This window comes from Nerophis lumbriciformis, linkage group LG02, assembly GCF_033978685.3.
Source record: "Nerophis lumbriciformis linkage group LG02, RoL_Nlum_v2.1, whole genome shotgun sequence".
Classification (NCBI taxonomy): Eukaryota; Metazoa; Chordata; class Actinopteri; order Syngnathiformes; family Syngnathidae; genus Nerophis; species Nerophis lumbriciformis.
In genome coordinates, this window is record NC_084549.2 from 34,337,788 (window position 1) to 34,350,906 (window position 13,119).

The 13,119-nt window shown below is 40.4% G+C and overlaps 2 protein-coding genes across 2 annotated transcripts in view; both read right to left on the minus strand.

The window, feature by feature from the left end:
* Nucleotides 1-13,119, minus strand: part of plpp4 (phospholipid phosphatase 4) — a 180,494-nt gene that overhangs the window by 138,488 nt on the left and 28,887 nt on the right. The gene's annotated exons all lie outside the window — the stretch shown is intronic.
* Nucleotides 9,311-10,963, minus strand: LOC140679817 (general transcription factor II-I repeat domain-containing protein 2-like). Its single transcript, XM_072916075.1, has 2 exons — nucleotides 10,318-10,963; nucleotides 9,311-10,205 (listed from the first exon to the last, which is right to left on the minus strand). Exons 1-2 carry the CDS (start codon nucleotides 10,912-10,914, stop codon nucleotides 9,657-9,659), a joined length of 1,146 nt encoding a protein of 381 aa, XP_072772176.1. The 5' UTR covers nucleotides 10,915-10,963; the 3' UTR covers nucleotides 9,311-9,656.

Consider the following 13,119-nt stretch of genomic DNA (forward strand, 5'->3'; position numbering starts at 1 on the left):
GGAGAGCAGTGCAAAAAGAGGCTACAAGAAAATAAGACAAGACAAAACAAAGAAGAGAGCTGGATAGATAATGCAGAGGGTAATGGAAAGTGTCTCCCTTCGATGAATGCTAGAGAGAATTGGTATTAGGAGTAGTTAAAAGGATATATGAAATAAATTAGTATTATTTTTGTTCTTAGATGTCAACATGGGCAACACCTCATGAACACCTTTTGAATGACACATGCATTTAGCTCATAAAACTGTGGAGTAAGTGTGCCTTTGTTGATTTGGAAGATGGTGTTTAGATGGTGTGATGTTTGATCAATTTGTCATGTAGAAATGAACATTTTAGAGTTTTTGGTGGTGATTCAACAACCTCGCTCTTTTTCTCATAAGCTTTTTAAAAGTGTTGAATCCGCCACATTGTTTTGAAGAACTGAGGAGAGATTTACAGAAAATCACGGGTTAGAGGTACTGTGGGTTAATCGCAAAGGCACAGTCTACCTCGACCCTCCTGTAAGTAGGCACAAACAACGTTTTGCATGTTGTAACAGTTTTTCACCCTTCAAAGAACAGCCCATTTTCAGGTCAGCAAAACATTTAAAAGCTGGATTAAAATAAAGAACATTCAGGATGTGGGATTTGATTAAGAGAGGCGCTGTGGCTGTAATATAAGTGAGGATGTGGAGCAAGATAGGAAACTTTTGGATTACTTAATGTATTTTTGCTTTATAGATACCACAGAACACAGCAACACATTTATGTTTAACTGCAGTGTTAATGTTATCAACCACCCAGCACTTTAACGGGAAACTGCACTTTTTTAAAGAAAATGTTCTATCATTTACAATCCCTATGTAAGACAAGAAAGCATTTTTTTATTTATTTATTTTTTTTTGCATTGTAGAGTCGTTAAATATGGCAAGTACGAGGTGGCTAACAATGCAGCTAATAGGAGTGCTCTATTGCACCCATATATACCTCTAAAAAAGCATCCAAAAACTGCCCACAATACTCCATTTACATCACCTGACCTTATATTAACCAAGTATTAGCAACATTATTATAAGCGCTAACGCAAACAAACTATTTATAGTGTCGCCAAGCTAACTAGCTTATACAGCTAAAGTGTTGACATACTGAGCCGGTGAGCTGCTGCATTGCCACTGAGCTGGTGATAATTAATCCTAGATTATAAATCATCCCTTTCACCTGTATAGTACAAGAATTGTCAGGCTTGTCCCTGACAGTCTGGCTATGTCTTAGTTTTTCCTCTGCGTTTGTCTTTGTTTCCTGTCTTTAGGTCCTGTCAGCACTCTTATTTTGGTTATTTCCTGATTGTCTCCCTGAGTGCTTTTTCCCCTCAGCTGTGGCTGATTGGCACCGGGCCACACCTGGTGTCAATCAGCCAGCTGCTATTTAAACCTGCTTTGTCCTCCACTCTGCGCTGGATTATTGTCGCTAATACTTGTAGTGTCATTCCTACTTGTCGATGTCAGTGTAGCTGTAAGCGATAGCGGTAAGCTATATATTGTAGATGTTTGTAGCTTGCTGTCTTTTTGTTCCTCGTCTTCCAGTTCCTGTTTTCCTGGCATCTTGTTTCCTGTTCCTAGTTCCTGGTTTGTGTTTTTTCCTTTATTCTATGAAAATTAAATCATGTTTTCCTGGACAAAGCCTGCCATCTCTGCATCTTGGGGTTCGTCACCTACAAACTCTGACAAGAATGTGGCTAAAAACCGAGAAGTTGGTAAACTTTGTCATCCAATTTAGACTAGGAGATAGCAAGAAAGACCAGAAAAAAGTTTGCGGCCACCTTTTTTTTTTAACCTCCAAGTTGATTATTAAGCATCAGCATCAGGATACCGTATACAGTATATAAGTAGTAGGATATAATCCTGTAGTCTGTTTTTTTGGTTTACTTGCAACTGAACTGATTAATTTATTAATTTAACTGCGCATGTTTTGATGAGTGAACGGTAAGGAATCTATGGTCCCACCAGAGCTCGTCTAGCCATTTCTTGAAGGATCTGTGCTGGTTGCATTTACCACTTCACTTGGCAGGCTATTCCAATCAGCCACAACACGTTGACTAAAAATATCATCTTCTGATGTCTAGCCTGGAACTTGTTGTATGAAGCTTGAAGTTGTGCCCACCTGTTGCAGAGTGGATTGCATGCATGGAAAACCTTTCTTCAGAGGTTCATAAAAGTCCATTTATTAGATTGTACATCGTTATCTTGTCCTCTCGAGTCCGTCGGTAGCATAATGAGTGTAATTTGAGAACTTCCAACCGCTGCTCATAGGGCAGACTGCTCAATCCTGGAATAAGACGAGTAGCTCTATTCTGGACCCTTTCCACCTGCATCCAGTTTATACCTCAGATGCCATAGCACATACCTATACTCCAGGTGTGGTCTTACTCATGTGGCAAATAGTATTGGTAGTATTTCAGCTGTTACTAGTGTGAAGATTTTTTGATCATTCCTAGAATCTGGTTTGCCTTGGATACTGCAGACGATATATGTTGGTGGAAATTTAGCTCTTCGTCAACTATCACTCTTAAATCTTTTTAGATTGTGGTGTCCGTTAACTGTACCTCATTCAAAGAGTAGTTATATATTGGGTTTCTTTATCCAACATGTAGCACTTTGCATTTGTTCACATTAAAAGGTAATCGCCATTTTTGGGACCATTCTGTTACTTTATGTAGATCTGCTTGGAGTGACTTCGAACCATCTTTTGAACTTACATCTGCAAAGATTTGAGTGTTATCCACAAACATGTATGTAGAGTTTTAAATCGTAATAGGCAGGTCACTGATGAAGATGATGAAGAGCACAGACCTAAGTACACGACCTTGTGGTATGCCACTCTTGACATGGCACCATCTGGAAAGAGTTCCATTTATAGCTAACTTTTGCTCTTCCAGTGAGGAAGGCCGCTCCAAAGGTTACACAAAGACTGACAATCTTTTAAACTTTCATTGCTAATCTTATGCTAAAAACAAGCCCCATTCCAACACATATTCTCTCCTGTGCACATGATAGTCCCCGTGCTTTACTCCCAAACACACAACAACACTTACTCAATTGCCAATCCCCTTTCAGAAACGGTATGGTCACGATCATGGAAACTTTGAACATCAACAATACATGAATATAAACATTTACACCAACAGGTTGTTACAGAAGCGACTGGGATGAAAATCAGCACCTCCAAAACCATGGTTCTCGTCCGGAAAAGGGTCGAGTGTCTTCTCCGGGTTGGGGAGGAGACCCTGCCCCAAGTGGAGGAGTTCAAGTACCTCGAAGTTTTGTTCATGAGTAAGGGAAGAGTGGATCGTGAGATCGACAGTCGGATCGGTGCGGCATCTTTAGTAATGCAGACGCCGTATCGATCCGTTGTGAAGAAGAAGGAGCTGAGCCGGAAGGCAAAGCTCTCAATTTACCGGTCGATCTACGTTCCCATCCTCACCTATGGTCATGAGCTTTGGGTTATGACTGAAAGGACAAGATCACGGTTACAAGCGGGCAAAATGAGTTTCCTCCGCCGGGTGGCGGGGCTCTCCCTTAGAGATAGGGTGAGAAGCTCTGTCATCCGGGGGGAGCTCAAAGTAAAGCCGCTGCTCCTCCACATCGAGAGGAGCCAGATGAGGTGGTTCGGGCATCTGGTCAGGATGCCACCCAAACGCCTCCCTAGGGAGGTGGTTAGGGCACGTAAGAGGCCACGGGGAAGACCCAGGACACGTTGGGAAGACTATGTCTCCTGGCTGGCCTGCGAACGTCTCAGGATCCCCCGGGAAGAGCTGGACGAAGTGGCTGGGGAGAGGGAAGTCTGGGCTTCCCTGCTTGGCTGCTGCCCCCGCGACCCGACCTCGGATAAGCGGAAGAAGATGGATGGATGGATGGGTTGTTATAGTATGAATGGATAAACTTTATCCGGAAAGTATTCACAGCGCTTCACTTTTTCCACATTTTGTTATGTTACAACCTTATTCAGAAAAAGTTCAAATTTAAAAATTCTACATATGCCAATGTGAAAACAATTTTTTGCAAATGTTTTGAAAATAACAACGAACAAACCATTTCGTACATAAGTATTCAACGTGTTTGCCATGAAGCTCAAAAGTGAACTCAGGGGCATCTTGTTTCAACTGATCATCCTTGAGATGTTCCTCCAGCTTCATTGGAGTCCACCGGTTGTAAATTCAGTTGGTTGGACATGATTTGGAAAGGCACATACTTATCTATAGTTAAGGTCCCATACTTGACAGTGCATGGCAGAGCACAAACTAAGAATGAAGTCACAGGATTTGTCTGTAAAACTCTGAGATTTGTTTTTGTCGAGGTGCAAATCTGGGCAAAGATAAAAAAAATATTCTGCCATGAAGGTCCCAATGAGTCGTAAATGGAAGACGTTTTGGAACCACCAGGACTCTTCCTAGAACTGGCCGGCTGTCTAAACTGAGCGAGCGGGGGAGAAAGGCACTGGTCAGTTAGGTGACCAAGAACCCAATTGTCACTGTCAGAGCTACAGCATTCCTCTATGGAGAGAGGAGAACCTACCAGAAGAACAACCATCTCTGCAGCAATCCACCAATCAGGCCTGTATGGTGTAGTGGCCTGACGAAAGTCATTTCTTCGTTAAAAAGTTGCCAAAATGCACCTGAAAGACTCTCAAACCATGAGAAATTAAATTCTCTGGTCTGATGAGACAAAGATTGAAGTCTTTGGCATGAATGCCATGCATCATGTTTGGAGGAAACCAGGGACTGCTCATTATTAGGCCAGTACCATCCCAACAGTACAGCATGGTGGTAGCAGCATCATGCTGTGGGGTTGTTTTTCAGCAGGAGGAACTGGGAGACAAAGATAGAGGGAATGATAAATGCAGCAATGTACAGAGACATCCTGGATGAAAACCAACGCTTCCCATCCAACGTGATGGAGCTTGAAAGTAATGGGCGAAACTGCCCAAAGATAGGTGTGCCAAGCTTGTGGCATCGTATTCAAAAGGACTTGAGGCTGTAATTGCTGCCAAAAGTGCAAGTATTGAGCAAAGGCTGTGAATACTTATGTACATGTGATGTTTTATTTGTTTTATTTTTAATAAATTTGCTTAACTAAAAAAATGTAAAAAAAAAATTTGTCTGTAGAATTTTAAGGACCGAAAAGTTTTGTTTTCCCATTTTGGAATAAGGCTGTAACATAACACAATGTGGAAAAAGTCACACACTGTGAATACTTTCCGGATGCACTGTATATATAGCCTATTATTTGCACATCATTGACAAGTAATGCACCGTAAATTTGACCGCCAAAAATACTTTGATCACCAAACGAGCCCTGCAGAAACCAGATATTGTGATTAGCAATACGCACAGGATTGACTGGAGCGCAGGCAGCACGTCTTCTATGTGATCGTACTTTAATATATCTGAATTATACCAGCGGACAGCGATGTACAAAATGTTTAATGTGCAAATATCAAGGAGAGGAAGTCTGGGGCAGCAGTGTGAAGCAAGTGTGACATCATCCACACTGCAGCTCTCGCTATTTGTCGCCAACATAGAGCGAGAGTAATAAACAGCCTCTAAACACGAGTACAGTCTCCAATAACTGCTCAAATGAGCGGACTGTTGAAAATAGGAATCGAGGGATTACTTTTCACAAGTGAGATTTAACATTAACAGTGGTTGTATTTTGTGAAAATAATATTACCACAGAGTTGAGAAGGAGCAAAGATCTTCAATAGTACTGAAATTGTAGCCGCTAGCAAACAAGAGTATGACTTGACCATAATATAATTGCTTGTCAATTAAATTAATTACATTTGTAGCTGAGATAGGCTCCAGCGCCCCCCGCGACCCCAAAGGGAATAAGCGGTAGAAAATGGATGGATGGATGGATTTATAAATGTTTAAATCTTCAAGTAACAATATTCAAATACTAACATTGTTGGGTAAAACAGAATTTGGTTTTATTCTGAATCCAGTGAAACAGATTGGTGGTTTTAGCTTATTTAAAGACTTTCAGGTGTTTATATATGTTTATGTTGAAGTATTTGGCAGACGCTTTTATCCAAAGCGACATACATAAAAAATACATATAATACAATCACTGTAAACATTATCATTTAAGGGAAGAATGTAATACAAAATATTAATACAAAGTGTCAAGACAGAATAAACTCTCTGCTGCTGCAGCAACAGAGATACAGTCTATAATATATATAGATATCTAATGTATTCATACATTGTTTATGTAGGATATACGCATGTATATATAACCTAATCATATTGTTTCTTGAATTTAAAAATAGCTGACCGTTTTTTCCCCCCTTCTCTGGCATTATATTCCCAGTTTTGATCTCGGGCGTCTGGTCACTTAGAGCATATAAGAATATTCTATTACTGTTAAGCAAACTATGAATAATAAAACACGCCAAAACATGAGTCCTTTATCATAGCTACACGTATGATTAAAAAAATGCGTGGAAATCAGTGGTATTCAGTGAGGTAAAATTAATTAAATGCGCTGACAGTTCATTGCTCCTGCCAAATGAATTGCACTGAGTGGAGCGGATCACCACTCCAAGATGGCGGCCCTGCGTCTCGTCAGCGGCAGTAGGCAGTAGCGGTCGATATGCGGCGTCTACTTATAAGATGTCTATGGCCATACCCCCCACCACCACAGGTATATTAGCATTTTTGGGAAAACCCTGCATGCACTAAAATAATTGACTTTATTTTTTTCACTTAAGTATGATTTTAATTGTCGAGTGTCCCTTTTCCCTTCCTTTCATTAGCTGATTCATGTAGGAATATCATTAGTGGCTAATAATGATCATAATTATCCATCACCATTATGATAATTATTATCATTAGTGCATCTACTGGGGGTTAGGCCTCCCCGTCTTTAAAAAAAATAGTTACACCACTGTTTCGAACTTTAATCAAAGTTCCTTGAATGCAGCACAATTATGTGCATTTGTGAGGCAAAATAGAAATAAATACATAACTTTGTCCGATGCTGTCCCAAATAGATTTATTATTTTTGTTACCTATTTTCTATCACCACATCTTGTTTCCTGAATGTTAGCACTGTGTGTAAATGCATAAGTGTAATTATGTAAATGCGTGAACCATTTTGCATATTTGCAAGGTGGTGTAGGCAGTGCTATACATTCCTAATTTGATTCAAACAACCTTATGATTGAACTTTGATGGCACAGTTGATTTTGTCTTAACTTTTATGACTTTATGACATAAAGAAAACTCAAATGTTTACAAAAGCCCAGGCCATGATTACGTGACTCCCCTAATTGGTGTGGCCCTACACAACGGCATAAATATTTTTTATGCTACAGATCGGCATACTTGCCAACCCTCCCGGATTTTCAGGGAGACTCCCGAAATTCAGCGCCTCTCCCAAAAACCTCCCGGGACAAATTTTCTCCCGAAATTTAGGCGGAGCTGGAGGCCACGCCCCCTCCAGCTCCATGCGGACCTGAGTGATGTGTCGACAGCCTGTTTTCACGTCCGCTTTCCCACAATATAAACAGCATGCCTGCCCAATCGCGTTATAACTGTAGAATGATCGAGGGCGAGTTCTTGGTTTCTTATGTGGGTTTATTGTTAGGCAGTTTCATTAACGTCCTCCCAGCGCGGCAACAAACACAACAGCAGCAGACACGTTTTCGTCTACCGTAAAGCAGTTTGTCTGCCGTAAACAGTAATGTTGTGACACTCTTAAACAGGACAATACTGCCATCTACTGTACATGCATATGCAACAATAACATCTACGGCTTTTAGAGAGTGCAGTGCACAACTGTGCACACAACAAGGAGACGAAGCAGAAGAACGAGGAAGATACAGCCATGGCGACGCCGACGACGAGTAAGATGAAGAAATACGCTTGTAAGTTCCAAGCCACAGCTGCGATTGGACCTGGATAGCCTCCGGGAAGAAGTAGTGGACTACCAAGTGCTTGGCAGTGAAGATCTTCCTCAGGTTACAAAGATTGACCGGTTTTGGGCCATGCTCAGGAGAGATGGAAGATTCCAGACTCTAGTGCGTTTGATGAAAGCACTTTTGTGCGTGCCACACAGCAATGCATCATCAGAGAGGGTGTTCAGCATGGTTAGAAAAATAGTGACAGAGAATAGAACAAGGATGGACAATTCAACCCTTAACTCAACAATGAGTAGATGAGTGTTATGTGTGTGTATATGTGTAAATAAATGAACACTGAAATTCAAGTATTTCTCTTATATATATATATATGTATATATATATATATATATATATATATATATATATATATATATATATATATATATATATAATAAAATACATATGTATATATATATATAGCTAGAATTCACTGAAAGTCAAGTATTTCTTATATATATATATATATATATATATATATATATGAAATACTTGACTTGGTGAATTCTAGCTGTAAATATACTCCTCCCCTCTTAACCACGCCCCCAACCACGCCCCCGCCCCAACCACGGCCCCGCCCCACCCCGGTCTCAAGGTTGGCAAGTATGCAGATCGGCCCTGCCGGTACTGTTGGGAGTTTTGAATTTATGAGTTAAAAAGACTCACACAGACTAAATCTGAATTTTACTGCACATAAAGTTTTTGGAGAGAGTGGATTTCTCACTGTCATGTGACACAAATAAGGGACTGACACATCAGGCTGACATTTATTGATGTTGTCATGCTCATTGTTCATCCTGGCAAATGTCAACGCTGGCAGCAGCATGAGAGAAATTTCAGATTTCTTCTCTGTCTTCATCAACAAAGATTTTATCTCACATATTCCTCGGCAACACCCGCCAAGTGTTGAAACTGGCCATTAGCAGTGTCAGAGACACACGCACACACACACACACACACACACACACACACACACACACACACACACGCTTACCAAACAATACTCAGAGTCCAATCTCAGCATTCACTTTCACAGAGATAATCATGGTTTGGTTCAGTATTATCCTTAATCTCTTCTATGTTCAGTTCAGTTCAGTTTCAGTTTATTTCGAACATGCATACGATACAATGTAATGCATCACACAATTCCAGTTGTTTCATTACAGCACGTCCGAAAAGGAGTAGGAAGAAGCAGAGTTTATTTAATCCTACCCCTTTTCATACTATAGCAATTTTATCCAATTCCCTTGTTCTCTGTAACAGTACAGTGAACAAATAAATAATAAATAAATAATATACCATAGTAAGCAAACAAATATTAAATACATAAATAATATTTGTCTCAATAAAAAAAAAAAAGGTTAGTATGGTTTATAGCAGGGGTCCTCAAGTACAAATCTTGAAGGTCCACAAATGTTTTTTTGAAACAGGCTGGGTCCGTTTATTATCGGTCAAGCTTATATAGTAGCAGGAGGTAGGTAGTAGTTTAACATTTTCTTAAAATTAACAAAAATAAAATAAATATCCAATAAAATACATGAAAGATTTTCTTTGAAACAAAAATAAATAAGAACTTAAATAAAACTTTCAGTTTTAACAAAAAATAAATACTTTTAAACACAACCCTCCTATCCCTGGTAAACAAATGACCTCAACAGATCTCATTCATGTGCAAATATAACTATGTTACAGTACATCCCCATTGTGTAAAACACAGCTGCTCAATGGGAGAATTGGGCTCTTGGGGTTGAAGCCAAGACTTTGAACTTTGGCACAAAAGGTGTGATGGCCAGGCGGAGACACTGATCCAGGTGTTCATTGGTCAGTCTGCTGCGGTACTTGTTCTTCACAATGTTCATTGTAGAGAAGGCAGACTCACAGCTGTATGTTGAGCCAAACATTGTGAGGATGTGACAGGCCATCTTATGCAGCAGAGGAAACTTGGAAGGAATGACCAGCTTTGACCAGAAGGTGATGGCGTCACACTGAGCCTCTTTCAGTGCGACACTTTCTTGGAGGTCAATGAGCTCAGTCTGCAGTGAAGCAGCTCTGGCCCATGGGAAGACTTGTTTTGCTTCTGCAGAGAACGCACTCACATTTCTGATCAGGAATGGGTTTTCAATGAACAGCAGGACTTGTTTTCCCAAAATGAAGCCATCAAAGCGAGTCTTGAAATTTGCAATGAGTTTTTCCAAGAATTCCAAATGGCACTGATGATCTCCCTCTCCTTTGGTCAGTTCCAGAAGTTTGGGGAAGTGGAGCAGTTCCTCCTGTAGATACACAGTTTAAATATATATTAGGAACAATGCTTAAAAATAGGTATGAATTATCAAGTGGAAGAAAATAGTGTGTAGTAGAAAATAATAATAACAAATTAGTTACCTGTATGTCACTTTTGAAAACATCCAGCTTCCTCTGGAAGGAACGGACTTCTGACATCAGCTCACACACTGTGTTCTTCTTCCCCTGTAGCTTGAGACTTAGGTCATTGAGATGGGAAGTTATATCAGCCAAAAATGCCACAGCTTCCATTTTCCCAGCATTTTGCAGAAATTCCAGGAACTGTTTTGCTTTTGCGCTATTTTGCTGGGACAGAAACACTTGCAGCTCTTCTCTAATGGCCCAAAAACGCTCCAGGACCCTGCCTTTGCTCAGCCATCTGACGCTGTTGTGCACGACCAAATCATCAAAAGCAGCATCTACCTCTGTTAGGAATGTGCGCAGCAAGCGGTGCTGCAGTGCAGATGATGCTCTCAAGAAGTTTATGAGCTTCATCATTGTTGTCATGATTTCAGAGTACACTTCTCCAAGACTTGCACAAAGTACAGACTGGTGGATTATGCAGTGATAAGATATCAGGCCAGGGTGGTGTTCTCTCAGACGCGGAACCAGTCCCTTCTCTCTCCCCAACATGGCTGGAGCTCCATCAGTAGCAATGGACACAACTTTCTTCAGATCTATCCCTTTTTCATTCAGCATTTCTGATATTGCTTTATAGATGTCTTCTCCCCTTGTTTGTCCACTGAGGTTTGCCAGGCCCAAAACATCTTCAATAAACCCCCCCTTTTCCTCATCATAATACCTCACAAACACCAACAACTGAGCATTGTCAGTGGTGTCAGTGGACTCATCCACTGCTAGGGATATGCACTCTGCGTTTTTTATTCCATCACAAAGCTGCTTGGACAAATCACCAGCCAGTATTTCAGTACGTCTGGTAGCTGTGGCATCAGAGAGTGGGATTTGATTTATTTTAGCTGTCATTTCCTCCTTTTCTTTGCCTTCAAACATGGCACCCATCACTTCAGTCAAGCATTCTTTAATTATTTCTGCATCAGAGAATGGCTTCTTGTGTTTACCCAAAACCCATGCCACTCTGAGTGAGCACTCTGTTGCTATTTGTTGTTGTGTCATAGATTTAACAAAAATCTTGCTTGATGTTTCATATGACTTTTTCAGCCTCATTATTTCTTTTTTTCTTAGCTCTGAATCATGAGGAAATGTCTCTTCAAATTCGCAGTGCTCTTTCAGATAGTGACGTTTCAGATTTTCACTTTTCACCAGAGCAACAGTACTGTTGCATATTAGACACATTGGTCTGGTACTTGCAGTAGGTAGGATGAAAACATATTGCTCTGTCCATTCTTCCTTGAAACGTCGGTTTTCCCTGTCCACCTTTCTTTTACCAGCCTGAGCCAACTTGGAGCATGCCATTGTGATTTGATTCACATTCAGTGACTGACAAGTGAACAGTTAGCGAAGTAGCGATAAGAGACAACTGTGTGCCTGCAGCGAAAAGTTCCATGCACTGGGCACATGTGTATGACCCAGGTGGTAACAGCCTATCAGCGCGTCGTTGTGATAGAGAGGACAACCCCCGGAATCAGCCAATCAGAGTGGCGTTCTCTCGCTCTCACTCCGTCTCTCTCTCTTTCTCTCTCTGAGAGAGAGAGAGAGAGAGAGACGGAGTGAGTGAGACACGGAGAAGTGTAAACGAAACGTGAAGATATTTGACTAAAAACAACAAAGAACGTTGACTTGCGCTAGCGATAACTCAAAGATAAATACAATTATTATATTTTTTTTATAATAATTATAATTATAATAATAAACTTTTTTTTTTTTTTTTTTTTTTTTTTTTTTTTACTATAATTCGTGCTGGGTCCGGACGGACACGTCGCTGGGTCCGGACATGGACCGCGGTCCGCCTGTTGAGGATCACTGGTTTATAGTATTCAACAACCATTAGTACTTACAGTAAGCACCTTGGTTACAATATGGATATTTAGATATATTTGTATCAAATATAACCATTTCTATTCTTAAAAAAAATAAAAAGATCCTTGATGTAAATTATTAGTTTTGTGCAACAGCTGTGTGACCATCTGTTCTACCTATACACAACACTTGTGTTGCTGACCTTTGCAGGGTTTCACTACAAGTGTGTAAAAACCTAAATAAACAGTATATTAAATACTGTATATAAAGCCGTGTCCTGTCATTTGCCTTTACAGTGAAATTAGGCATATTGTCAGGGACTCGCATGGCTGCAGTTGTAGTGACCCCAAGATGCAGGAACCAGGAGAACGGAGAGCAGGTAAGATTATTTTTAATATAATTAACAGAGGAGAATGCAGTCATGTACACAACCGAGGTTCTCAAACAGAAGCATTCCTCGAGCGTTGAGGAGAAGGCGAGGCAGGCATAAATAGAAACCTGCTGATTAGCACCAGGTGTGGCCCGGCTGCCAATCAACAGCAGGTGAGGGGCAAACAGCGCTCAGGGAGACATGCAGGAAATGTAACAACACGAGAGTGCTGACAAGACATAAACACAAAACAAGGAAGCACAAGCAGAAATGAAGTGACATATCGTCACAGATATACTGTTTTCAAAGGGGTCATCTTATGATTTAACACACTTCCTGGTCAATATTCTGCATACATTTTGCTTTACAGACTGGGTCGTGCCGTAGACATCTCAAAATAATACATTTTAATGATAAAAATTGTAAATAATTTTAATTTCATCCAAATCAAAATGTATTTATAAATATTCCCCTAATGTTTGGCACTTATGGGGGATCCCAAATACACAAAAGACAAGAAAAGTGGGTTTTGCATATACAATAAACAGTTTGTATTTAATTGGATATATTCTTCAATTACATTGTATTGGCAAAGC

Excerpts from the sequence above, each read along its gene's own strand:
- LOC140679817 (XM_072916075.1), bottom strand. The coding sequence starts at position 10,914 with ATGCTGAATGAAAAAGGGATAGATCTGAAGAAAGTTGTGTCCATTGCT. Across the intron at positions 10,206-10,317 it reads TTTTCAAAAGTGACATACAG|GAGGAACTGCTCCACTTCCC; the intron begins GTAACTAATTTG and ends GTGTATCTACAG.